Here is a 27,546-nt window from a genome sequence, read left to right as displayed (position 1 = left end):
ATTCCTGTTTATAGAGCTAGAACCCCACCCTTACCTTGGATATGAGATTTCTCTACTCTCCCGGTTGCCATAGCTTATGCCGCCGCTTCCAACTTTTCTCCGAAAATCTTTTCTAACAACGTGCAGAGACGCAACAAAAACCTCTACGAGTCTGGAACATTGTGTCCAAGAACCGCGACGATCCAACGGTTGGATTGGGATTAACGTCCGTTTTACTAAGGTGTCTCACTGTAGAAACTTACTGCGAAAATTGAACTTCCTCTAGCTTTTCTCTTCCGCCATGGCTCTCTTCTTCACCTCTCCTCCAACCCTATTCCTCTTTGTGTTATGATAGCTCTTCCTTCTTTCAACTCTAAATCCAACGTAGTAAGGTTATTTTATTTAATCACTTAAATAACTTAATTGGGCCTAAGTGACATACCCCCTCCTTACTTCACAACAACTCAAATTAAACCCAAAGTTATTTTTAAGCTCATTAATAAAATAACACTTCAACTTTATTTCACCAAATTAATCCGATTAATTACCATGCCAACTTATTAAAATAATTCCGACTTCGTCGATAAAATTCGAATTAAATACAAATAGTCCAATATTAATAATAATATTATTTCTACTATTATTTCTTCAACGAAATCAACTTTATTAATTCTCCGACTAACCGAATAAAATTCGACTTTAACTTAATCCAAATACGCTTCCCAAAATAATACCGACAATTCCGATTGATCCACGAACTTCGATTAAATCCAATGATTAAATTCTTAAATAATTTAATTAACTAATTAATTAAATTCGGGGCGTTACAACTCTCCCCCACTTGAATATTTTCGTCCTCGAAAATCTATGCAACACAACCACTCTCAAAGTCAAATCCCGCTTCAACTGCGCAACTCTGATCATTCATCTTAATTCATCGTTCTTATAAAAGTCCCTATCAACTTATATGGTTCCAAGCTTCAACCAAGTTTCATACTTTCTTTAGCATCCATCACTTAATCATTGTTCCTTCGTCAACAGTTTACACGATAACTACTCAAACCGACAACTTCATTTCTTTCCAACATCATCCTGCCCCAATAAATTTGTTACAGATGCTGCCACTATTTTAATAAAAAAATTCATCTCGTTAACTTTCCAACGCTTCAAACGGGACTCAAATCGGACGTCCAGAACTCCAGTTATGAAATTTTGAAGTTTCATAAAGATTCAGAAATTTTCCTGCGTTTTGGTTACGGAAATTTCGCTCCAAAACTCATTCTCTTCAACTTAATCACTTTCCAAACAATCATTAACACAACTCCTCGCTCCCAAACTTTTTATAACTCGAGAGGCAAATTCTTTCGGCGACTTCAGTTTCCAAAACACCAAGACAACAATCCTCTCTGCAACTTCCAACTAAAACACATTCGAGAAGCAAAGCTTCTCCCCCACTTCGCTCAAACTAATACCTGCAACAACCAAAAAGCAACAAGTACCGACAGTGTTTCACACACTTGTCGCGTACAGAGGAATAAACAACATTAGACAACTCTGACCGGACCGACCGACCTGCTCTGATACCACTTATGTAACACCCCAAATCTACCCGGTAATTATAATAAAAATCAGAGTATAAATTCCAAACAACATTCATTTGAGGTATCACATATTCGTCATTTAAAAACAATTATGGCTTATTTGCCTTCATATAGATACATAGCACGTAACTTAAAACGGACAATTAAATCATTATTCAAAAATCACTTTGTTTCAAATTAAATAATTAACTCGCAGCGGAATCATCAAACTTCATAAATATTCAAATCAAGTCGTAGCATCATTGCACGGTAACTTTAAGTTACAATTTAAAACATAATTCACTTAAAAATTCAGCAAACAAAATAATAAATAAAACAATCGCTTTATCCCCCCGAGTGCTACGTATCAGAGCAAGACACCAACTCGAATAACAGCAATTAAAGACTTCATAAAATCACTTCAAATTTTCATCGCTATCTTGAGTACCTGTCAATTTCCCATGGTAGGGAAACATCATTCAGAAGGGGTGAGATATCCAACAATATAAACAAGCGTATGATAAATAATATATTAGGATTAAATCATACAAAATTATCACTTCACAGTCATAAAACTATAAATCACTTCACATCGCAAAAATCAACTCATGTCACTTTAAATGAGACACAACTGTGCATATGCATGTGGTACCCAGGGCTTCAGCCCCCATCACCAATTGCCAGTTAAACAGAGGCATCAAGGCATAAGCCTTCGTCGCTAATTCGCCAATCCAGGCCGTCGCCAAAATATGCAATGTATGCAACTCGATAATGCACATCACACAACATACAACATAAACAACAAATCCTCGTCGCCAGGCATAAGCCTATATCACCAATTCATTTACCAATAATTAGTGGTAAACATCGTCACTGAAACATCCCGCAACTTCGCATAAAACAACAAAATATAGCAACATACACATCACTGATAAATCCCAAAGAAAATAACAGTCCATCGTATTCAACATAATGCACGAAACAACTAATATACAACAACGTCATTATAATTTCATACTCATTCAACACTCCAACAAAATATTTTTATTAACTTATTCTATACTCTTAACTCGCGACAATTTATAATAATTAATAATTATAACTCGACAGAGTTTCCAAGAACTCTAAATAATTCATTAATAATCTCTACAACTCTAAAGTGCCAAAAAAAATACTCTACTGACAACATCTAGCAATTTTCTACAACTAATTCCTCAATAATAATAATTATAAACCCTAGGCTAATTTCCCACCACCATTGATTGAACTTTTATAACCTTATTCACCGACGTCAATCAATTTCAACATTCAACAATACAATCACAACACACGAAACAGAGACAATCATACAACCATAACCCCCACATATCATTCATCATATTCCTGTTTATAGAGCTAGAACCCCACCCTTACCTTGGATATGAGATTTCTCTACTCTCCCGGTTGCCATAGCTTATGCCGCCGCTTCCAACTTTTCTCCGAAAATCTTTTCTAACAACGTGCAGAGACGCAACAAAAACCTCTACGAGTCTGGAACATTGTGTCCAAGAACCGCGACGATCCAACGGTTGGATTGGGAGAAACGTCCGTTTTACTAAGGTGTCTCACTGTAGAAACTTACTGCGAAAATTGAACTTCCTCTAGCTTTTCTCTTCCGCCATGGCTCTCTTCTTCACCTCTCCTCCAACCCTATTCCTCTTTGTGTTATGATAGCTCTTCCTTCTTTCAACTCTAAATCCAACGTAGTAAGGTTATTTTATTTAATCACTTAAATAACTTAATTGGGCCTAAGTGACATACCCCCTCCTTACTTCACAACAACTCAAATTAAACCCAAAGTTATTTTTAAGCTCATTAATAAAATAACACTTCAACTTTATTTCACCAAATTAATCCGATTAATTACCATGCCAACTTATTAAAATAATTCCGACTTCGTCGATAAAATTCGAATTAAATACAAATAGTCCAATATTAATAATAATATTATTTCTACTATTATTTCTTCAACGAAATCAACTTTATTAATTCTCCGACTAACTGAATAAAATTCGACTTTAACTTAATCCAAATACGCTTCCCAAAATAATACCGACAATTCCGATTGATCCACGAACTTCGATTAAATCCAATGATTAAATTCTTAAATAATTTAATTAACTAATTAATTAAATTCGGGGCGTTACAAGTCTTAGAGACAATTTATTTCAAACTAGCTTCAATCTTCATCATCTTCACTTCAACTTAAACAACATCCTCGAAAAATGGCCATCAGTAGCCATTTTTAATCTCAGAAATGGTCATCAGTAACCATCCTTCTTCGAACTCTAACTCTTCAAAGAATATTTTCTTCCAACGAAATCTCTAGCTAACACCCACTAGGCGTGCCAATTTGTTTACCAGTGATTTCTGACAAACATCCGCCAGTCCTCCAAACTGTTTGAACAATCTGGTTACTCGCAGGATCGACTAGATTGATCCTAGGACATTGTTGAATAGTGTTTTAGTGGTTTGATTCATATTCAATAATCTCTACAGTTTGCAAAATATACAACTTGCTAATGTAAATTGCAATAAGTAAACAACTTTTAAAGCGAAATAAAGTAAATGTATAAACAAAGAACTTTTAAGTATAACTTTGCATTGAACAAATAACATAAAGTATGAAAATATGACGTTCTTCACACATACATTGTTTCAGCAAAGACTCTTTTCTCTTGCGTCGGTACTTCGAGTGTATTTGTGAATTTTTGTTTATTGATTTGAACATGCCAAACTAAACAATAGTACTCCTATTTATACTACTAGTCTTCGAAGGTTTCTGGTTCTCCTTCATCTACTTCGACGTAAGTGACCCTTTCTTTCTTGTAACTTTTATTTGCTCTAGCCTTTTCTGCTTTTAATCTTTCAACCTGGCGAACCCTATAAGCCAATTGGGCCATATCTTGTAGATATTGGGTGTCTAATTTCTTCCTGATGGAGTAATCTAGACCTCCAGCGGCCATTTCGACTAATTCATGTTTAGGTACCACTGTAAAACATCTAGCTTTTAGCAAACGGAACCTTTTTAGATAATCATCTATAGGTTCAGCAACCTTCCTCTTAATGCTAGCTAACTCTTTGAGACTTATCTTGGTTTGACCCATATAGAACTGTTCATGGAACAATCTTTCTAACTGAGACCAAGTGTCTATGGAGTTTGGTGGTAGTGTTGTGAACCGTGTGAAGGCGTTTTTGGTCAAAGAACTAGGAAAATATTTCATCCTCAGATCTTCATTGTTCGCCAAATTTCCAGCCTCAGTCATATATTTGGCTATGTGTTCCGTGGTAGATTCAGTAGCATCTCCTAAAAATTTAGTAAACTTAGGGACCTTGCGCCCCCTAGGCAACTCAGTTTGTAAAACATAATCTGATAGAGGAGATGTATAATTTGGCCTTCGTAATCCTGTGTTCAAACCATTTTGCGTGATAATCCTCTCTATCATGGCAGTTAGATTTGTTTCCATCTGATTATTTTGCCTAACCCTCTGAATCACCTCATCAGCATTTTAGTTTCGGTTAACCACTACTACCCTTTCTGGCTGTTCCTCAGGGATATCTTGTTGAACTGTCTGTTGATCCAATCCTGCACCTAAGGATCTTGTTTCAGGGGGTGGCCTTAGTGGTCGAATTTGGTTTATGGTGGGTTCATCATCCTGAATGACTATTTGATTTGTCCTTCGACCTATCGAAGTTTCGAGAGCACCCAAAAAGACTGCCATTCGACCCATCTGCGCTGACATTTGTCGACATGTTTCAGAGTTGTCTTGATTGGACTTATCAATGTTCAGTATTAAAGGAGAAAAGATAGCCCTCATTTCTCTGGCCAATAATCCTACCATATCTTGGTTTCTAACGTCCATTTGTTGTCAGAATGCTGCTTGAGTATTTGTTGTTAATGGAGGTATAACATTTTGGCCTTGAACATTTTATCCCATATTATTCATACCAGAACTAGAGTTTTGGAATGGGGAAAAAGTTGACACACTGGGTGGTGGATATACAGGTGCACTACTACTTAATCCTTCCATGTAAGAATATGGCATGCCGTATGGTGGCTCTCTCCATTGTCTCGGGTCTCTGAACCCTTGGTTCGGAGGGGGTGTCCCCTGAGTACCATTGTGACATCTGATTCACTTGTGCATTTGACGTGGGATTTATAGCAGCAGCAGATGTTGAATTATTTACTGGGATCGTTCCTGTAGACCCAAGCATGGAACCAGTTATGGCCATTGAGTGTGTCGGTGCAGACATGGCCTGTGATTGGGTATTGAGATCTGTAGTGTTTGTTGTACTATCATTGTTATTTCTCGATCCCTGTGGAGGATCTTGTTGTCCCCCCTCTGTTAGTGTTGTTAACCATTCTCTTGGTGTATTTTCTCTTAGGTATTGGTTGGTTATTATCGAAAGATTTACCACTTCTAAGGTTCATACAACGCAGAAGGCAACGGAAACACTAAATTTGCAAATTGAAATGAAAATAATTGAAAATTAACACTATGACACTGTCCCACTGGGCGTGCCAATTTATTTATCAGTGATTTTTGACAAACAACCGTCACTCCTCCAAACTGTTTAAACAATCTGGTTACTCACAGGATCGACTAAATTGATCCTAGGACATTGTTGAATAGTATTTTAGTGGTTTGATTCATATTCAATAATCTCTACAGTTTGCAAAATATACAACTTGCTAATGTAAATTGCAATAAGTAAACAAATTTTAAAGCGAAATAAAGTAAATGTATAAACAAAGAACTTTTAAGTATAACTTTGCATTGAACAAATAACATAAAGTATGAAAATATGACGTTCTTCACACATACATTGTTTCAGCAAAGACTCTTTTCTCTCGTGTCGGTACTTCGAGTGTATTTGTGAATTTTTGTATATTGATTTGAACATGCCAAACTAAACAATAGTACTCCTATTTGTACTACTTCGACCCTAACGGTCACTACACAGATGTCTGCCACGTTCGACGTTTCGAACGTTTCTTATCCTTCAGATGTCTCCACGCGTCTTCTGGACGAAACCGCTTGCTTTTGAAATTCAAATCTTTCCGCTCTGCCGTTTCGACCATAGTAGCGCCTATGTCGAAGGATACTTGTCATATTGCTAATCATTACTTCTTGGTCAAATAACATCTCTTTTAAAGAGAAAATCCTTAAATAGCTCCATGAGAACTAATTCTTCCTCATGATCAAAACCATTCAAGATATCACAAACCCTTAATCGAAATCTTCAGCTAACACCTATAAACGCGAATTAATATATCAAATCGAAGGAAATTTTGTGTAGAATCCGAAACTTCAAGAATTACCTGATTTGGAGCTATGAGCGAAAAGTTATGGCATGATATGTGAAGGCTGTCCATGGAGTACGAAACTGGAACTTGAACCATGAGTTCTTCTCTCCTTCTTTGTTATAACCTCTTTACTCTCCAAAAGAAATGATTCTACAACAAGGTCACATATTCCCCCATTCCAAACAAGTCTTTATGGCTCATGCATAATGTTTAATGTCTGATTTGCCCTTCAACTAAGTGGTAATTACCAAGATGCCACTTAGTTAGATTCTAACTAATCCACTTACTCCCTTATTATCATACTTAGTAAATAGATATACATGTAACTCCTTCAATTGGAATAAGACCAATGTATCCTCAAATTACTATTTAACCAATTAAATGATAATTATCTGGTGCCGGAGAGTCGGGGTATTACAATAAGCATGATTTTCTCAAAACGGAATACTAAATAACTCAATATGGTTTTGTTTCAGAAACATTTATGTTCCCTAACATGTCTTCACCATATTAACAGAGCAATCATATTAACAAAGAAAATCAGAAAAAATAAGGTTGAAAACTAACTTATTTCAAAATAATCACCGACGCCACCGTGATCGAAGACATGCCATAAATTCATCACCAAATGAGTGAGTTTTCATATCTACAGTAATAATTTCATATATATAATAATTAGTTCAGATCTCACACTTTCTACAGTAGAATAAGTTAATAATGAAACCTAAATTGAAAATGTCATACATAAACCTTTTTAAATCAAACCACCACCACACTTGTCGCCGGAAACTCATTTCCACCACCACCACCACCACCACCACACTAATCGTCGGTAACCTGTTGCTGCCACCACATATCTGAATGTTAAAACATAATAACGACTAGTGAAAATCTTATTCATATTTTTGTTAAAAAGATGAAAAGAACAACATACCTTGCTGTAGAAATATTTTCCACATACACTACTTTTCTTATATGGTAGATAATTTGCCATCAGACATAAGTTAAATGAAATATTTAAGATTTTTCAAATATTACATTCAAAGCTTAATTATTAAAAAGAGAAGAATAATAAAATTGTAGAGAAGAAAATTAAAAAAAAGTGAAAAAGTAAAAAAAAAAAAAAACTTTAATCTACATGTCATTAAGGTACTATCAAATGTAAAAAGGAACAAATTTAAGAGGCCAAAATCAAACAATTGAAACTTAAAGATCAAAATCAAGCCATTAAAAAATTTAGGAGATCAAAATCAAACAATTGAAATATAAGGGACTAAAATCAAACAATTGAAAAATTTAGGAGGTTAAAACTGTATTTAAGCCAAATATAAAAAGTATTTTTAAATTTTAATAGGATATTTTTCCAGAAGAGAAATTAAATTGGAAATATTTACGCTTGGCAGCATTCCATAGGGCATTTATTCCAAGTGATATCTTGTATAATATTTTTAACGTTTTGTGTAAATTTTCTAAATAATAAAACGAAAGTAAAAGGAAAAAGAAAGGGTGAAAGAGTAACCAAGCTCGTTCGTAAGTAGCGAAAGCGACATGACAATATGTAAGAGTTTTTAAACTCCCAACGCCGAGGTCCGAACATATCTGTCCTTTTTCCTCACCTCCCCCTCCCCTCTCTAGATTTTCTCTCTCTCCTCAGATATCATTTTTTTCGATATCGTCAAAAGGTTTACATAATAAACCAAAAACAATAAATAAAGTAGAAAAAAATAACCCAGTCTTAAACCCAAGTGTCTCTTTTTCTCATTCAGCAGGCCACAACGACTCTCAAACCACAAACCTTCATACCGATCAAACGTCAAAATAAGCTCGCGAAATTACGTAACAAACTCTGGTAAGCTCAAATCTATTTTTTTATTCATTATCTTTTCATTCTTATGTTTATTTATTCTCAATGTTTATTGGTTGGTGGTGATTATGATTCTGTATAAGTCGGTGGACACAGAATCATAATCTATTCCGGTTTTCGTGATGCTCTTTTCAAGGTTCCAAACTCTCAAAAATCGGTGTTCAGTTTTTTCTTAACGCGTTTTCTTGTTCTGTTTTTATACGTGTTTTGATTTTTCCCCTCTTTGTTATGCAGGCTGTTTCTGGTTGTTTCTTATGAGAACTTAATCGTCTTCGTCCATTCCTGATTACTTGGAGATTTTTTTGAGGTATGTTAAATTTTCATGATTGATACTTCAAGTTAATGTTATTTTCTTTGATTGATGATTTAAGTTTTTCATGTTTATGCTGATTTGTTGCTGTTGTTAAATATTTTTTAAAAAAATTTATGCACACAGTAATTATACTCCAAGTGGCACCGACTTAAAAAAAGGGTGTGTCCGTCCTGTAATTATATTTAACTTATTGATTTTTTCTAATTATTACCGGTTTGTGTCTTTTTGGTGTTTATTGTCAGTGTCGTGTTTTCGGTGTTTATTACCAGTGTCGATGTGTTAGGTGTTGTGTTTTCAGTGTTTATTACTGGGGTCGACGTGTCAGGTGTTGAGGTTTTGGTGTCCGTGCTTCAAAGGTTATACTTTAACATTTTTTTATGTGTGAAGAACTTATATGTAAGATGGAGGGAGTACATGTAATTTGTATTATTATAGGGATACCTAATAGGTTGGTATTTTTGGAAGAAGTAATGAATTGGGATAGTGTTTTTGAGGGCCCATGGTCTTGTGTTGTGCTTTCTTAAGGTAGCATGTCCTGTGTCTGGTGGATTTTGAAAAGGCCAAAGATTCTCATCTTGTATGATTCTGACTCTCTTTTGTTTTATGTTTATGTATTAAAGGCTGTAAATGTCTGTTATAGTGGATAGTGGATGTTGAAATGACTGAAGTGGGGGAAAACAATAAATGGAGGTGAAAATTTGCTGTTTGTGAGTGTTTACCTTTATCAGTGTCCAGTATTAGATACTTATGATAATTGATCAAAGAGAGATAGACACAACAGATTTTGGTGAGTTGTATTAATTTGTTTTTGCTTCTGTCAAAATATGTGTCTATCTCTTTTCTTTTGGAAGCGTCTATCAATGCAGTCCGATTTGAACACCATCCTTTGTGTTTGGCGCACGGACACAATACGAGTATGATCACAACCACACTTCTTTTCCTTATTATAGGGCGTACAATGTGGATGCCGTACAGTCACTGGATTGAAATCGATGTTTAGTATCAATTTTGATTCCCTTTTTCCTCCAGCACTGCTCTTAACCCCACTTCCCTCTCCCTTTTAAATCATACACTGCTTTAAAGGTATGTTGAGAAAAGTGGTGTGAAAAAGTTAACACCCTTGTTTGAAAGATGAATGAGTCTTCTTGTAAGTATAGTCGTCTCAATGTCTTTTTTTGTTTTTGTTTTAATTAAGTGGTAAAATATACTGCTGATGTGATGGGATGCCTTAGAGAGGGGAGCTTCTTGTGGGTCCTGTGTAATAATTCCACTTTGATGAGTCCTGTTGCAGACGCATATAGACTACTGCTAGGCCAGATCATTTACACGTTGAATTGAATATGAAGGACGAGCTCAGGGAATCCTAAGGATCGTGAATCACACAAATGTATATATGTACATACATAATGTGAATGAGTGTGTATTCATCTATATATAACAAAGAAAACAAGACTACTTTACTGATAATCCGACAAAGGGTACTCCCCTGCAGTTGTGATTCTGCACATTCACGCATTTGGGATATAGATGGTAGTCCAATAAGACCAGACAGTACAGATTCAAACTCAATATCTTAAGTTATATATTTTAGATTGTCTGGTCAAAAGATCGGATGGTCACCACCGATAGCATGAATGCAACATGTTCCTATGATGGTAGTGTATCAAATTTTATAAACGTTAGTTTCGATGAATTTAGCTATGGATTTTACTATCCTTTAAGGTTATGGATTCCCCTTTGAAAGGAAATGAAAAGTTAGTGATATTTATGCCACTCTGTAATCATTCTTGTTTTGCCTAAACAACACAAACTAATTAAGTTGACCACTTTACAAGTAAGTAATGATTACTTTAATTGGTGGGCCAATTCTCTTTTTTGAAACAAAGCCTGGAAAACTTGTATAACCATAATAAAATTTGTAGAAATAATGACTTGTTTTTCTTGGCTTGAAATTGATGTTAAATTTGACCTTGAAGCTTTGCTTTTCACTGTATAAAACTTTCATTTTGTATGTACATTGCACACTTTTTAATTAATGCTTCTTTTGATTGTGTTCTTCTGTATTCTTTAGCACCTTTTGTCTTCTAAACATGCTTGTTATGACTTTTGAGGTCTTCATTGTTAGTCAAGCCAAAAACTTGTTAGATGAAAAACAAAAAGAAACCTTAACCTTATATTAAAAGCCTTGATCTAAGCGATAAAGTGTATAATTGTTATTTTTTTAATCTTTTGCTGGGAAGATTCATCATGATCACCATCTTTTGATGACTTTATTGCCCTTGTAATTCTTTTTATACACTTTTGAGTTACATTTAAACTATTCTCATTCTTTGTTCTATTTTTTTATTTGTAGATGGATTCCGTTAAACCTTCAGCAGTGACACCACGCAAGAGTAAATTGTCTCGAACTCTGACAAAGGTTCTTCGTGCAAAATCAATGACTGGAATTGCACAAGTTGAGGGACTGCAGAATGTTAAAGTTGATGAAGGAAACATGACACACAGTGAAGAAGATGAAGAGCTTAAAAAAAAATTGGCCGTAGAAGCTTTGGTTTCGAGAGTTTTTGCTAGCATTTCAACTATAAAAGCTTCATATGCTCAGCTACAATATGCTCAATCACCTTATGACCCTGATGGAATTCAAGATGCTGATAAACTACTAGTCTCGGAATTGAAAACCTTATCTGAACTCAAGCAATGTTGGTTCAAAAAGCAATTTCATTTTGATCCTTCACCAGAGGGGGCAATTGTTGCAGCTGAATCGAAAGAGCTTAAGAGTGTTATCAAAACCTATAAGATAATGGGGAAGAAGTTTGAGTCGCAAACACGGCTTAAAGACTCCGAGATTATGTTTCTTAAAGAGAAGTTAGAGGAAGCAAATAAACAGAACAAGTCAATTGAAAAGAGGTTAAATCAAAGTGGCTCATTATCTTCTCTTGATAATCTTCACATCTCAGGACTAAGTCCTACACATTTTATATCCGTTCTTCGTCACACTGTTAAATCAATCCGAAGCTTTGTGAAGCTGTTGGTGAATGAGATGAGATCTGCCGGTTGGGATATCGATGCATCGGTGAATGCTATTATCAAAGAGAATGTTGTTTATTTGAAAGAAGATCACAAGTGTTTTGCAATCGAGTCTTTTGTTTGTAGGGAGATGTTCGATTCTTTCAACTTCCCTAATTTCAATCTCCGTCCTACCGATTTTCTTCCCGATAGAAACAAAATACAATTCTTCTTTTCGAATTTCAACGAGTTAAAGTCCGTGAAAGCAAAAGAGTTTCTTGGTTCAAAACCAAAATCAGCTTTCGCAAAGTTTTGCAGAGCGAAATACTTAAGACTAGTCAACCCTCAAATGGAGGCATCGTTTTTCGGTGACACAAAGCTAAGGATCAACATGGTGAACGGCGGAGAATTTCCGGATGACAACCACTTGTTCACATCATTTGCTGAAATGGCCAAGAGGGTATGGCTTTTGCATTGCTTAGCCTTTTCTTTTGAGTCTCCAGCTGAAATCTTTCAAGTAGGGAAAGGATGTAGATTCTCTGATGTTTACATGGAGAGTGTTGTGAATGATGATGAAGTAGCAATAGCAGTGGAAACTGAGCCACAAGTTGGTTTCACAGTAGTTCCAGGTTTTAAGATAGGTAAAACTGTTATACAGTGCCAAGTTTACCTCACAGTTATTAAAGCAAAGGTAGCAGCAGCAGCAGCAACTGTGATGTGGGGACTGGTGTAGTATGGTTGTCCATTTTCTTTTCAGAATGTTTTTTTTATAATTTAATGCAGTTTAATGAAAGAGTATGACCTAAAGTTTTGGTGATATTAGGCTAGTGGCAGGGATTGTTAAGCTGTTATGGTATCTTTTACATGATTATGTACAAAATAATGTTAAAAGGAGGAGTAGGTAGGTGGTAATTGATATCTCTTGTTTCATTTTTATTTCTTTGTTCTGTGTATGTCGTTGGAAATTATTGTTTGACAGAATTGAATTTGAATGGATTGATAGGTAAATGGGTCCTACATGATAGGACGTTTATTGAATGAGGGCGGTGTAGATAGAAATACAATATTTTCAAAGCTTTCATGTCTCATAATGATAGATTTGCATATGAATATATCACATCTCATGCGTCAGAAATTCATTTAATTATTTATTTAAATTGGAAGTGAGTAGGTGTTTAAATTATAAAAGGATTTAATGGGAATAGAACTATAGTAGAAAGCAGTTTTACATAACTGATAATTTTTTTTTTTTTGTAAAAGTTTGATTTTTTCTTTAAAGTAAATATAAATTTTTTGTTTTAAAGATTGTGATGCATTGAACGTTTGTAAAATATTTTACCTTAACAGTGTAATATCTTTAAGTAGCTTTATAAAATAAAGAGTATCTATATATTTTACCTTAATAGTGTAATACTTTTAAGCAGCTTTATAAAATAAAGAGTATCTATGTTTAATATATATAGTGTCTAGATTTGGCAGCACACCTTTGAGTATGCGTCATACCAGATGACACCAACAGTCAAATAAAGGGTATATATATATATATATATATATATATATATATATATATATATATATATATATATATATATATATATATATATATATATATATATATATATATATATATATATATATATATATATATATATATATTTTCAAGGGTTATATGTAACGAACAATAATGGAAAAAAAGTCGAAAACAAACGATTTCATTAATTTAAACTGACAGATACATTGGAAAATTAAAATACAAAAACAATAACTAATAAAGAGAAAATTAAAATACGATTAGTGTCTGTCATCACCGTAACGTCCGTCGGTTCCACATCTAGGAGCGTGTATTCACGTTGAGGATGTGTACGGCAAGCCCCACCCCTTCCCATTTGTGGTTCCTGTTGTGTCTGTGTGGATGGGCATGGAAGTGTTCTGTCAATAATTTCGGTGTCAAGGAATTCGTCAAGACTATCGTAGCGTCCCGGAAGTCGGCTGTCGTAAAGTCGGTTATTCATTCCCTCATAGCTTTGAAATGGTGGTGGGGGAGGAGGTGGAGCTATGACTTCTGGTTGGTAGCACCCGGCGGCACTTGAACTTCCTTGATAAAAGGAAAATGTTTCGGTTGGTGCTGCGTAGCCATATGGGCTACGGTGGTGAGAGGCTTGTAATGTGAGTGGGTCGCCGTTGTCACTTTCATCCCATGGACCAAAGTCGGGACTTAGTTGGATTCTTGAGGAACCCGCCTCGTTCTGTTGGCTGAATGATCTAGAGGAGCTTCCTTCTTGGTTGACAGCATGACACTAGTCAGAAGAAGATCGACGAACTCTGCGATACCATATTGGAACCATAGAGATGCCCCGTACTCTCCTCGGGTAAGCCCTTTTGAAGCTGAGAGGGAATAGCACTTATAAGATATTGCCAGCTAGTTTCAGTGGAATGAACCCGAAATCTTTCTGAAAGGTCACTGATGGCCTTTCAAAGGAGAACTGTATAGCTGCGCACTTGGATGATATTGATAATTGTCCAGGTCAGTTACCATTAAGACCAACCGCCTTGCTTGATGGCATCAAGAGGAGTACGATGGAAAGGCCTAAGCTATACGACTTGGCTCCCAAAGAGTATAGGAATTGGAAGCCGTGTTCCCGACACCAAGAGAGAGACTTCCCTTGACAACGAAATAATAGCATCCGGGGGGTGGTATTGGGTGGGTCGTATACGATTTTGGCGAGGTGGTTGACTACGTGGTTGAAATAGTGGTTGGGACTGAGTTTGAAATAAGTTATGTTGTTGGTATTGGTCTTGTTGGTAAAGTGGTTGGGACTGAGTCTGGAATGGGTTATACTGTTGGTAGTTGGGTTGTTGGGCGCTGTATTGGTATTGGTTTTATTCTTGGTATTGGGTTTGTTGTTGGTATTGTTGTTGTTGTTGGTATTATTGTTCTTGTTGTTGTTGTTGCTGCTGTTCTTGTTGTGGGATGATGTAGTTTTGTCGGCGGGGGTCTATTAAGTAGAAAGAGTCTACCACAAATAAATCGGGGGTGGTGACAATTCTGTACCAATTCAAATATTGCCTTGATGATTTTATTTCAGTATCACTAACAGGGAAGTTGAGGACATGGTCGCTACAATATTTCCACATCCGGCGCCATTCTGGAGCGAATTCCTTCCAGGTTTGGACAATCCATTGATGATTGACTCGTTTCATGTGCAACTCTCCCAAATCAGTTGGAGGATCAGGGATACCTTGATGCATCCTGAACTAGAGTTTTACTCGATCACTATGATGCATCTCGATGATGTTGTACCTCAGGATGGTCGTCTTTGTTGTCCAAATAGCGGCATCTTCAGCGTTAGGTTCATGATCGAGTTCAAAGTATGGTCTCCAAATAAACTGCATGTACAAAACTTAATAATTAAATTGGTCATGTAATAAAAAAAATAACGTGAAAGATGAAGAGATTAGAGATAATACATCCTCCGGTCGTAGGTGATCAAGAAGTTGGCGGTAAATCACGATGTGTCCCCTCGGATTCAAGCTATAATTCATTCCTTTTACGCAAAATCTGAAACACAGTATATATTTGTTAGCTAAAGTAAACCCTAATGATTTTATTTGAATTAAAATAAGATTCAAATACTCACTTTGTTGCGTAGGGGAACATGTATTCGCCGTTGTTTGCGGGGGCCAGTATAGGCATTCTCCACCACCCCCACATTTGGACCAAGAGAGCACACCCATAGAACGTGCAAGAATCTTTCTTAGCGTTCTTACATAGGGATTGATACAGCATAGCTAGGACAATATACCCCCAACTATTATGAACCGGAGTATCGTAGAAGGAACAGGCATGTCATCTTCTCTCCCGTCAAACCCTCCATGCCGGTTATGTTTTGGAATATCAGTTCCATGGAACAACTCAAGAGGACTATCCCGTCATTTTTGGATGGGGAGTACAAACTCGGCGAAGAGATCAGAAGTATCAAGAGGCTTAAAACAAGGTCCGCTGTTGTGACCGGAGGAAGGGAACGTTGGTGGGATAAGGTGGAATACGACATCGATTGCACTCTAATGATGCATGGAACAGATGACATTGTTTTAACCGTTGTAATTTCTTAATTTCTATTTGAAACTTTCAATGTATCTTTCAATCAAATGCTCAATGCATATTGGCACTTTCAATGTATCTTTTAATCAATGAATTGATGTTTTATCGTTACAATGTAGTTGTGCTAATTTTGATACTTATAATCTAAAAATTAAACCATAATCAAAATGTATTTACGTAAACAGACATTGATCAGTGTGCTTTTGTCTAATCCCATCATGTTGGAATCTTTACAACAGACAATGATCAGTGTGCTTTCGTCTAGTCCCATCATGTTGGAATCTTTACTACAGACATTGATCAATGTGCTTGAGTGTAGTCCCATCATGTTGGAATCTTTACAACAGACATTGATCAGTGTGCTTGAGTGTAGTCCCATCATGTTGGCGTGTTGATAAACAGTACGCAACAGTAATATCTTAGGCTACTTAAGAATGCCAATATCTCTTTACAATCCACCACACACAGCCAAACACTTATCCAAAACAATGGCATGCCCACCCCAATACGTAGTCAATGCCCATCTAAACGGTGAGACATACATATGTGAAACAACTGATTTTCTGATGAGAAACACGGAAGTTGTTACATTTTCATTAAGAAAAAAAAGCCAATTTTACATACTTCCATAAGAGATTAGAGGCGAAGATTGCAATGGGTCATATTGCCAGCGCGTGCCCCTGATGGAACCCGTGTCCAAGGAAATGGAATTTTCCATCGCCTTTTCTGGGTTTTCCAACCTTGCATACGAGGTTTTGTATATTGTAAATCGATACTGCAAATCGATGGAACTTGGTTATACGGTAAATACAAAGGAACCACGTTGATGGCTGTTGCACAAGATGGAAACAACAATATATTTCCAGTAGCATTCGCAATAGTGGAAGGTGAAACTGTCGCGGGTTGGAGTTTCTTTCTAAGAAATCTCCGAGAATATGTTTCTCCTCAAACTGATCTTTGTTTAATCTCTGATAGGCATGCTTCCATTGAAAGTGCTTACAACAATCCGGCAAACGGATGGCAACACCCAACATCAACGCATGTATATTGTATTCGACATATTGCCCAGAATTTCATGCGGGAGATTAAGGATAGGCACCTCCGGAAGACACTAGTCAATGTAGGATATGCGTTAACTCAACCTACATTCAAACATTATCGGAGTGAAATTGTATTGTCAAATCCGGATGCGAGAAGCTGGATTGATAACCTTGCAAGGGAGAAATGGACTGGGGCTTGTGACAACGGCGTACGCTGGGGCCACATGACAACAAATCTTGGGGAATCCATGAATGGAGTTTTTAAGGGCATTCGAAACCTCCCTATTACTGCACTGGTGGAAGCAACCTACTTTAGGATGGCTTCGCTATTCTGAACAAGAGGTCAGAGGTGGAGTGCTGTTAGAGAATTGGGACAACTGTTCAGCGAGAGTTGCATGAAATTTTTGAAAGAACAATCAACAAAGGCCAATAGTCATCATGTTACTACTTTCGATTGATTCAACCGCACATCCAGTGTTAGAGAAACAATTGGCCACAATGAAGGATTACCGAGACAACAATATAGGGTTCTACTAGATGACTATTGGCGCGACTGTGGAAAGTTTCAAGCATTTCGTATGCCTTGCTCACATGTCCTAGCAGCATGTGCATATGCGCACCGAGATGCATTGACACTACTTTCTCCAATTTACAAGAATGACACCTTACTCGAGGTATACAATGTCGCATTTTCAGTGGTAGCGAAGGAGGATTACTGGTCTGAGTATGATGGGGAAGTGGTTTGGCATAATGAAATGATACGACGAAAGAAAAATGGTCGCCCCAACAATACTCGTATTCGAATTGAAATGGATGTTCGTGACAAAATGGAAAGAAAGTGTAGCATTCGCCGTCAGCTAGGGCACAATAAAAACAAATGTCCTAGTCGTGGAACAACCTCAGCGCATGTTTAATTGTATGCCCTAGGACAATTATTGTGTAACAACTTTGTAAAATATTTTTATGCAATGAAATTTACTTTTTAAATACCAAAATATTACTAATTAGGGTGACAGAGAGAAAAATCGGAGACAAAATTGATGAACGGTGTACCACCCTTCTAAACCCCCGCGGAAAATATAATAAGGATCAGAGTAATCATACAACAAGGATGTTACAATTAATAAATTAAAGAAAACTCGAAGTCGTTTGTCATGCTTTATTAGGAATAATCCAAAATATATCAAAACACATATTCAACACAGCGGAAACTCATTCAACAGTATTATAAAACATCACCAACAAAATCAACGATACGTAATCCAAAATAGTAACATAGTGTATCACAAGTAACTCTAAGACTATCGTTCCCAGTGTTACAAATCAGAGCATGACTCGACACGAACTACAGACTAGCCTACGAGCTATCCTCACCCAATCAAGATGCCGCTACTCCTTAATCTGAAAATGTCAACATGTAAGGGTGAGTTTCATTCGAATTAATAAGCATTATACAGTCATAAGTAATAAAATATCATAGCAATTATCATCCACCCAACCATACATGTATTCGGAATTACTACAAACAAGCAAGCATCAATTCACACGTATCACCTACCACATTACACAATCATTTAGTTATATCATGCTGTAATGCACATGAATGGACTGACACTATGCATGTGGTACCATACATGGGCTAAACCCATCCAACTGATCTTTTCATCACCAAGATACAGTCCAACCAGCATAAATTCCTCACAATGAGAATTATGTCCACCATTTTGATCCACAACGTCACTGGGATCCATCACCAAAATGTATGCGAATGAATGCAACGTATAACATGCTTACAACATCACCAATCCGATGTATTACATCGTCTCATTATCAATCACTAATTCATCACCAATAAGCATGCATATGTTTCAGCACTCATTCAAGTATATCACACATATTCATATAAAACATCACCCAATAAATAACCTAAGCAAAATATAAAACTCGGACCTACGTCCATTTCACCCATTCATCATATAGGCTATTAAATCAGCTTCGCAATGCCCCAAACGACACTTAAATCAGACACTCGGATCAAAAGTTATGGGTTTTTAAAGTAAAAACAATCTTTCAAAAACACACAGTGGAACCCGGTTCCTCCCCATGTGGAACCCGGTTCCTGGCTGCGCCCCAGAACTCGTCTCTGATTTTTACTATGGGGAACCGGGTTGTCGCTAGCTGGGAACTGGTTCCCAGCAACCCAGAATTCCCAGGCCTCTGTTGTTATAATGGGAACCCGGTTCCTCCCACACAGGAACCGGTTCCTACGTACCTGCACAACAAATTCATAGTTTTTGACAGCAAACCACTTATCCCTATTCAACCAATTCGTCCCCAAACGAATATCACATACAAACAGCACCAAATTGCACATTATAACACAACTCAAACAAGTTTTAAACATCAATTAACAACATATATCATGGTTATTATCAAAATCATACAAAACTATAAAGGTTCATAAAAAACTAGCAAAATTCCCAAAACCCGACACATCCGATTGAACTAAATGACAATCCTAATCAATTCTACTACCCATAATCGCATAAGGATTACTAACCCGAAGAATCCCCCCTTACCTCAGAGTCGAATCTTCTAAGGTTCTCTTCCTCTTTGGTTCTTCTCCTTTTCACGTGCTTCTTCTGTTCCTCAGACTTTTTGCTCTTCTGTTTCTAACATTCTCTTTTCCAATTTCCTTTATTTTTGTGAAAAATAGAAAATGTCTTAATAGGCTTACATAGTTAACACCCCCCTTTTGCTAACTACTACACTAAGCCCAATAGCCAATATTTCATTATTTTTCAAATAATTCCCAATAAAATGTTAATTTCAATAATTTAATTAAAAACTTAATTAAATTAATAAATAAGAATTTACGGGGTGTTACAAACGGAACTGAAAACTGTGTGCGAAATGAACGGGAATGGAGTATCTTTTAAAAAAAAAAACCTAACACATAGGAGCCATTTCAAACGGCTCCTATGTGTAAGCATTTGTACATAGGCGCCATTTCAAATGGCTTACCTAATTTAGGTTGAACATAGGCGCCATTTAAAATGCTGCCAAACCTAGACACTTCGGTAAAATTTTCCCAAAATGTGGTTTTTTGGGGATTTTTTTAAACCTTGTTATTTAAATTTTTTTCCACTGATGTATAGGGGTGTTTAAAACCAAACTAACCCAATAGAAAACTACAAACCAAACCAAACCGAAACCATAAAAAACCACATTTGGTTCGGATTTGTTTGGGTCATCTTTTAGCAAAACCGCACGGTTCGGTTTGCAGTTTCTATTTTGTAAACCGAACTAAACCAAATCAAACCGCATTATGTTACAGCCTAACTTTTACTTAACTCACATCCAACCCAAACATAAACCTATTATACCTTAACCTTATGATTACGAACAATTTTCTCATCCTTACACATATGATTTCAGTCCCGATCTTCTCAAATCTCTAATACCTTATTTGCCACATACATTTTACCTCTTCTTCTCTAATCTCCACTCTCTTATATTCTTTCTTTTTCACCTTCTCATTTTTATGCAAATGTTTCCTATTTCAGTTTCGTTTTTATCGCACATCTTCTTCTCTAATCTCTCAACTCTTTTGTTTTTTCTTTTTCATCTTCACTAATCTCTTGTCTCTTCTATTTTTTTATTATAATAATTTTTATATTATTTTATGCTATTTTTATATGTTTATTATTCCACTTTTGTCTAAATTAATTTTTACATATTAAATGGAAAGTTGTTGTCAAAATATGACGAGTTTTGTTGTTATTTGATAGTGTATGAATGTCTAAATACAAAGTTATATTGTCATCTATATGTGTATGTATGAATCAATAAAATATTTATAAAAAACCGAACCAACCGAACCGAACCGCATTGGTTTGATTTGGTTTTTTTTCTAAAAGCCAACCGACCAAACCAAACTGCATGATGTTTTCTCTTGCGGTTCAGATTATTTTTTTCGTCAAAACCATCCAAACCGCACCGCAAACTTCCCTACTAATGTAGATGCACTAAATACATTTTTTTAAGGTGGATGTCGCCGAAACAGGCAGTCATGTTTTTAAAATGAATTAATGATTAAAAATTTATATGTTATTTTTTATTAGAAATATTCTAAATAGATGAAAATTACAAAAGATTGAAGGACATGGAGCCTAATGTAATAAAAACAAAATTTTAAAATAAATTTGAAGTTGAGACAAATATTCGTATATCTTGTGGTGAACGATCCAGCGGATAATTCACGACACGCAATTAAATTGCAAAAAAATGTGATATATGAATTGACAATTTTGTAAATTCAAATTTTGGTCACAAATGAACTTGGCCACTAATGCGGTAGCAAATTCATTAATCAATAACTTACTCACATATTATGGTAAGCAATCACGATCATTTTTAGCCAAAGAGTTCAAAATCAATTACAATTCACTGAAGCGGATTTTAAGACCATGGAGATAGCAGATTGGATTAGAGTTAGAATCCACAAACCATCGTTAATATGAGCAATCTAAATTCCTTCCACATAATTGAGATAGACTAAACATTGAAACATGCAAATTTCAACAGATATGAAAGCAAACAGAGAGTCGACAATCAAAGATGTTAACACACCTGCACTAGAGAAGATGACGCTGAGATGTAACAAAAATCAGTGTAAAAAATGACTCAACTATAACAAACCACCGAAACTCCCAAACCTCAACAAAACGTAGTTAAAATCATTGTCGTGGAGGAAAGGAAGACGTTAGATCATCACCAAAAATGAAAAACCACTGTTGTTATGGCAAAAAACCAACGACAATATGATCATCAATAAATTCAGGAGACTTTTGATTATGAATTAATAAAGCTTTTGATCTCGAAATAATATAACCTTTGATATTGATATGCAATAATAATGTGTGTGTGTGCGTGCGTGATGTGTGTATGTGTGTGTGCGCGCGCGTGTGTGTGTGCGATTATTAATAGAAAAATATCGATCATATTATGAATGTGTTGTTTGAAATATGATATGTGAATATAGCGATTGAGGAATGAGATGTTAAGTTGAGATAAATGATCATGTGTAATTTATTGTAACTGATTTACGAATATTTAAATCAAATTAGAAGTCTAGCAAGGTACTTAGGCCAATGAGGGGAGGGTCTTGTACGTTGTTTTGGGTTATGGCGAGGTTTCAAGGGAACAAGATGAGCTGAGGAAGAGGTGTGAAGCCCTTGAGCGTGAAAATTTCGATGCTGAGATGGAATTGGCTGAGTTTTGAGCGAATGCTAATGATGTTAGCTCTTTGCAAAGAGAGGTGAGTCAGTACGACTGAGTGCCCAATTTGGTTGCTTAGACAGAGAAGTCAAAGGCATCCCTTCATGATGGAGAGAAACACTGTAAGAAGGTTTCTGCAGATGCAGCTTAAGCGTGTCGGGCGTTCGAAGCGGGTCAGAAAATTCTTCAATAGATGAAAGAAGATAGGGCCAGTGCCTTGAAGGGTCTTGAGGAAGAGGTGGTTGTTGCTCGACAGAAATCTCGGGAATCCTTTGAGCGGGAAGTAGAAGGCGTGTATAGGTTCCTAGATGAAATGTTGGAGTAGTCTCGATTGTTGTGTCTCGGCCTTACCATTAGTGTTGATCAGCTGGATTCTTTAGCATATGTAGCTAGAAATGATACCGGAAGTGGTTCCAGAGCTTTCGAGCTGGGTGTAACATCCTGTTTTTAGTGTTTATTATTTTATTATTTATTTATTTATTTTATTAATTATTATGTGGTATGATAATTGATTAAATTTATGTTTTGTGATATATTTGTAATATAGGTTATTTTGGGTTAGAAGTGTGAAAGTGAGAAAATAACTAATTGGGCCTATGTAGAGTTAGTATGAGAAATAGGGAGGTGTTATATGTTAAGCCCATTAATGAGATAGAAGTTAGTAAGGGTTAACTAAAACTAATAGAAAAGATAGTAAGAAAAGAGAAGAAAAGAGGAAAAGGGTGAAAAAAGAGGAGAAGAGAAGAGAAAGGAAGAAGAAGGAAACCTAGAAGGAGAAAACCTAAGGTAAGGGTGATAGTTTTTGATTTATGGGTTTGTATAATGATATGTAATGATTAGAAATACGTTAGGATTGAGAAATTTGTTGATTCTAGTTTTAACATGTTAGGTTTTGGTTGAGATTCCATGAAATTGGTGATTGAAGCATGTTTTGATGTTAATACTTGTTGTTATATGAAGAAAGAGAAGAGTTCTCGGTGAGTCTTGGGGGAAACTGTTTCGTGCCGGCCAAAGGACCAATGATACCCTGATTCGCGCCAGCCAAAGGCCCAATAATATGATGCCAACTTATCCATCAAAGAGTTTTCAAGTACATAATCTCCAATCTCTACTCTCACTATAGTTATCTTGAACCCTAAACTAACTTGGGCATTGGAGTGCTAACCATGCAGGTACCCCCCTCTGAACTGTCGTATCAGAAATTAGCAATGTCGATTCAAGATCAACATCGATTAAAAACATTGATTCAAGATCAAAGTCTCCGGTTCTAGTAGCACCATGATCGCAACCTCCATTTCTCGATGTCGCATCATAGAAACACTCGTAAAGCTTCATTTTTCCGTAGCTTCCATAATCTCCTCCATTTTTGGTTCCACAACAGAACATATAGCATTAAGTGTCAATAGTGGATGTTAAATCTAAATTTATCTCTTGATTTTAATGTTTAAGAAATTAAAATCATGTATCTAGTTATGAAAATTATTTCTCAATATCATTTCGAAACCATATATGAAGTTCTAATTTTCTAGATTAGAACAAGTATTAAGAACAAGGATAATTGATAATATTAATGAATAACTAGAACATATATAATGCAATGATCAAAAGGAGAACATGGGATTTTGGACAATCACATTCAACCCCAACAAGAGAGAATTTATCTACTCTTACTTATTGTAGCTTTACACAAGTGATAAAGATAGAGATGAAAAAACATCACCAAACAATCTCTCTGACCGGATGAGACCTCCACCTTCAATATTTATTTCCTTCTTCTTAAGAATGCTCCCTCTAGTCTCTATTTTTCTATTTGTCTATGTTATGTCAAAAAGGGAGTTGAATTCTCTCTTCAACTGGATTTTGAGAACCCTATTTATAGGGGTGATGTAAAGGAATTTTTGCTCAGCAGAAATGAGCTTGCCATGTGAGCACTCCTTTTGCCACCATGAAATTTCTTCAAACTCAGCCAAGTGGGACTCTAAACTTCCATATTTTCGATCAGTTAAAATGGCTTTGCCTAGCGAAAATCCTCTTTGGCAAATTCTCTGCTCACTGCCTTGAATTTGCTGATCGAGCCCATGCTCGCTCAGTTAACTCTATGCTGCTCAGGATACTTTATTTTGTGATACTTTTGACAATATGGAATTGTATAACCTGCATTTGAGAAAGACATAATTCATCGTGATTACAGAGGTGCTAAAATTAGGGGTGGCAAAACGGGCCGCCCGCCGCCCGCCCCGCCTTATGCCCGCCAAAAAACGAGCGGGGCGGGCATGCCCGGCAAGTAAAATGGGCATCAAAATCATGCTCGCCCCGCCAAGATGGCGGGTTGGCGGGCGGCGGGCTTACCCGCCTATTTTTATTTTATTTTTTTTAATAAATTAATATGCTTTTTTTACCTTTTAATTAAACTTTTCACTTATTTTTTAAAACAATTTTTTATAAAAGTAAGTTTTTAACAAATTTACTCTAAAAAATATTACATATATTTATAAATAAATGTATAAAATAAACCATCAAAAATTGTAATTACTAGAATTAACTAAAAAAAAAGTGAGTTTTGGAGGAGGAGCGGGTTTTGGCGAGCGGCGGGCTTTGACGGGGCGGGTATGGCGGGCGGCGGGTTTTGGCGGGGCGGACTTTGGCGAGCGGCGAGCCTAAAATCCCAACCCAGCCCGCCAATTTTTGGCGGGTGCGCGGGCGGACCGGCGGGCCTTGGCCCGTTTTGCCACCCCTAGCTAAAATGTAAGTTATCCACTATTTATAATGAATTGAAGGATTTTTTATAATATTACTTGTTAAATAAGTTAATAAGTGCTTTAAAATATATATGTAAAAACAAAAAAATAGGTAAAGAAAGTTAATAGAAATTTTATCACATATTCTTTATCTAGAATGTGTATTTTATTTTTTACTCTTGATGCTAAAATTCTTGGGTTTGAACACTTGAAATAATTATATGCTTGTGATGAATATTTTTTAATAAAATTTTGTGCATGTGAGCATGAAACATTTGAAGGTCATAATAGGCATGACAATTTTCTTTTTTAGGGGAATCAACTATGCATTCCTTAATGTTCAATTAGGGAATTATTAATTAGAGAGGTACATGAGGGATGCTTGATGGAAGATTTTGGTGAACATAAGACTCTAGAAATGTTAAATGAGAATTCCTACTTTGATATATAAAAACTAATTACCACCAAAAGTATCTAATTATCCTAACTAAAAAATTTTTAAGATTATTTTTCATGCCCCTAAACGTAATTACATTCTATAACCATTCATTCATCTAAAACCCTAATTAACTATATTGTCTTTATTGCAATAATTACTTTTGTAGACTATAATACGTAGCCTTTTGAGATCTAACCATCATTAATATTTTGACGCTAACTCTATTATCAATACTGAATGTACTCAATGCACTCAACTTTTTGAGTTCCCCTAGAACTCTATGCATTCCAAATCCCTACCCAATAAATAGCAACCCATATTTGAAGTCCCAAAACATCACATTATAAACAAGATAACCTTTACATTTGTGAAACTCTTTCGTTGAAAGCAAAATCACAAATTCAAAAAGCCTTACAACTTCTACTTAGGGCTGAGATCATAATCTGATCCATCAGGTAAATTGTCTGTTTTCAATCTGATGTTGTTGTTCTTTGTAAGGAGCCTTATTGGGATTGGGTACGCATAAAACACAACATCTTCTTCGCGAAACCCTATCGCCGCCGTGCTCTTCTCTTTCTCTCTTTGTCTCTGACCGTCACTCCAAACAAAAAAAAGGAAACTATTTTTGCGTTTCTCATCCCTCGACCTTTCAATTGAACCAATGGAGTTTCTCTTCCGGCATCAACTAAGACTTCAACCATGTGTTTGCTATTTTGGTAGATTATTTCGTAGATATATATAATTTCTCCATATTTATTATATCTTCATGTTTTTGTGTTTAGGATTCTGATTCTCTTCTGTTTCATTTTTAGATACTAATTAAATTGGCTTTTAGGGAAAAATTTGAAAACTGATAACATGTTTTGGTGGTTATGTTAAGCTTCACGGAGTAATTCATCATCTGCTCCAATTTATCGCTAATTTAGTATTCAATTTCTCTTTATTTTGTTTGATTGTTGCGATGGAGTGTAGATCCGTGGGAGCAAAAAATGGGAGGCTTGGGTTGAACAAGATCTCAATAAGATGCTCGAGAAAGCTAAGACCGCTAATGAAAGACGTTACATTAGTTCGTCTTTCAATCATATGTTTTATTTTATTCTACTTTTAGTTTCTTGATTTGTTCAATTGTTATGATCTTTTGTGTAGTGTTGTTGTCTTAATGTTTTGATTTGTAATTTGGATGAAGGGTTTGAGATGATTTGGAAATTGGATTTGGGGATTTAATTTGAACAATTCCAGAAAATTCAGTGGATAATGCTATTCAGTTTTCTAAACTATTACTTAGAACTCAAAAAAGTACCTTTGAGTTTGAGTTATGATTGTTCATAATTTTTTTATGGTTTTTCTTTTTCAGAGATTACGTGATACTGGTGTTGACTATACCAAGCTTTTGCAGGTTGATATGAGCTAAAGATTATGACTTGAAGAGAATGGGTTCTTATAACAAAAACCATATAATGTTAGTTAATTTTTTTAAGGATTTCATTAGTTTTATAACTTTTGTAGTGGATATCAATTCTTAAATGAATTTTTAAATTAAAGTATCAATCTTTTATTATGAGTTATGTTGAGGCGGAAAAAAAAAACACAAATGAACAAAAGGAAAACATGGTCAACTCTTTGTTGACAGCTTCAAATACAATATTAGGATAATTTCTTCATGCTCCGAGAATCATGTATGTGAACTTTTATTTTACAAAATATTCTAGAATATGCTTTATGCTCTATGTTTTATTCTCTTCATGTATGAAATTATCAAACAGTTCATAAGTTTTATGACTCCAAATGTAGGTTGTTTTATCAGCTTATTTGTGAAGAGAATAGATTGCTTAAATGATGCTCTCCAGGTGTTCCAAAG

The 27,546-nt window shown here is 35.7% G+C and overlaps 1 protein-coding gene across 2 annotated transcripts; it reads left to right on the top strand.

The window, feature by feature from the left end:
* The first annotated feature begins 8,491 nt into the window (after positions 1-8,491).
* LOC131620415 (protein GRAVITROPIC IN THE LIGHT 1-like) lies at positions 8,492-13,127 on the top strand. 2 transcript variants are annotated; one of them, XM_058891484.1, is made up of 3 exons: positions 8,492-8,755; positions 9,005-9,077; positions 11,437-13,127. In XM_058891484.1, the coding sequence occupies exon 3, from the start codon at positions 11,437-11,439 to the stop codon at positions 12,820-12,822; it is 1,386 nt and encodes a 461-aa protein (XP_058747467.1). In that variant the 5' UTR covers positions 8,492-8,755; positions 9,005-9,077; the 3' UTR covers positions 12,823-13,127. The 2 variants fall into 2 exon arrangements, with proteins under 2 accessions (XP_058747467.1, XP_058747468.1); XM_058891485.1 differs by lacking the exon at positions 8,492-8,755 and adding an exon at positions 8,824-8,906.
* The last annotated feature ends 14,419 nt before the right edge of the window (positions 13,128-27,546 follow it).

Source organism: Vicia villosa, linkage group LG7 (assembly GCF_029867415.1).
Source record: "Vicia villosa cultivar HV-30 ecotype Madison, WI linkage group LG7, Vvil1.0, whole genome shotgun sequence".
In the NCBI taxonomy this organism is placed as follows: domain Eukaryota; kingdom Viridiplantae; phylum Streptophyta; class Magnoliopsida; order Fabales; family Fabaceae; genus Vicia; species Vicia villosa.
The sequence above is the reverse complement of the archived record's forward strand: the minus strand, read 5'-3'. Positions and strand labels throughout refer to the sequence as shown.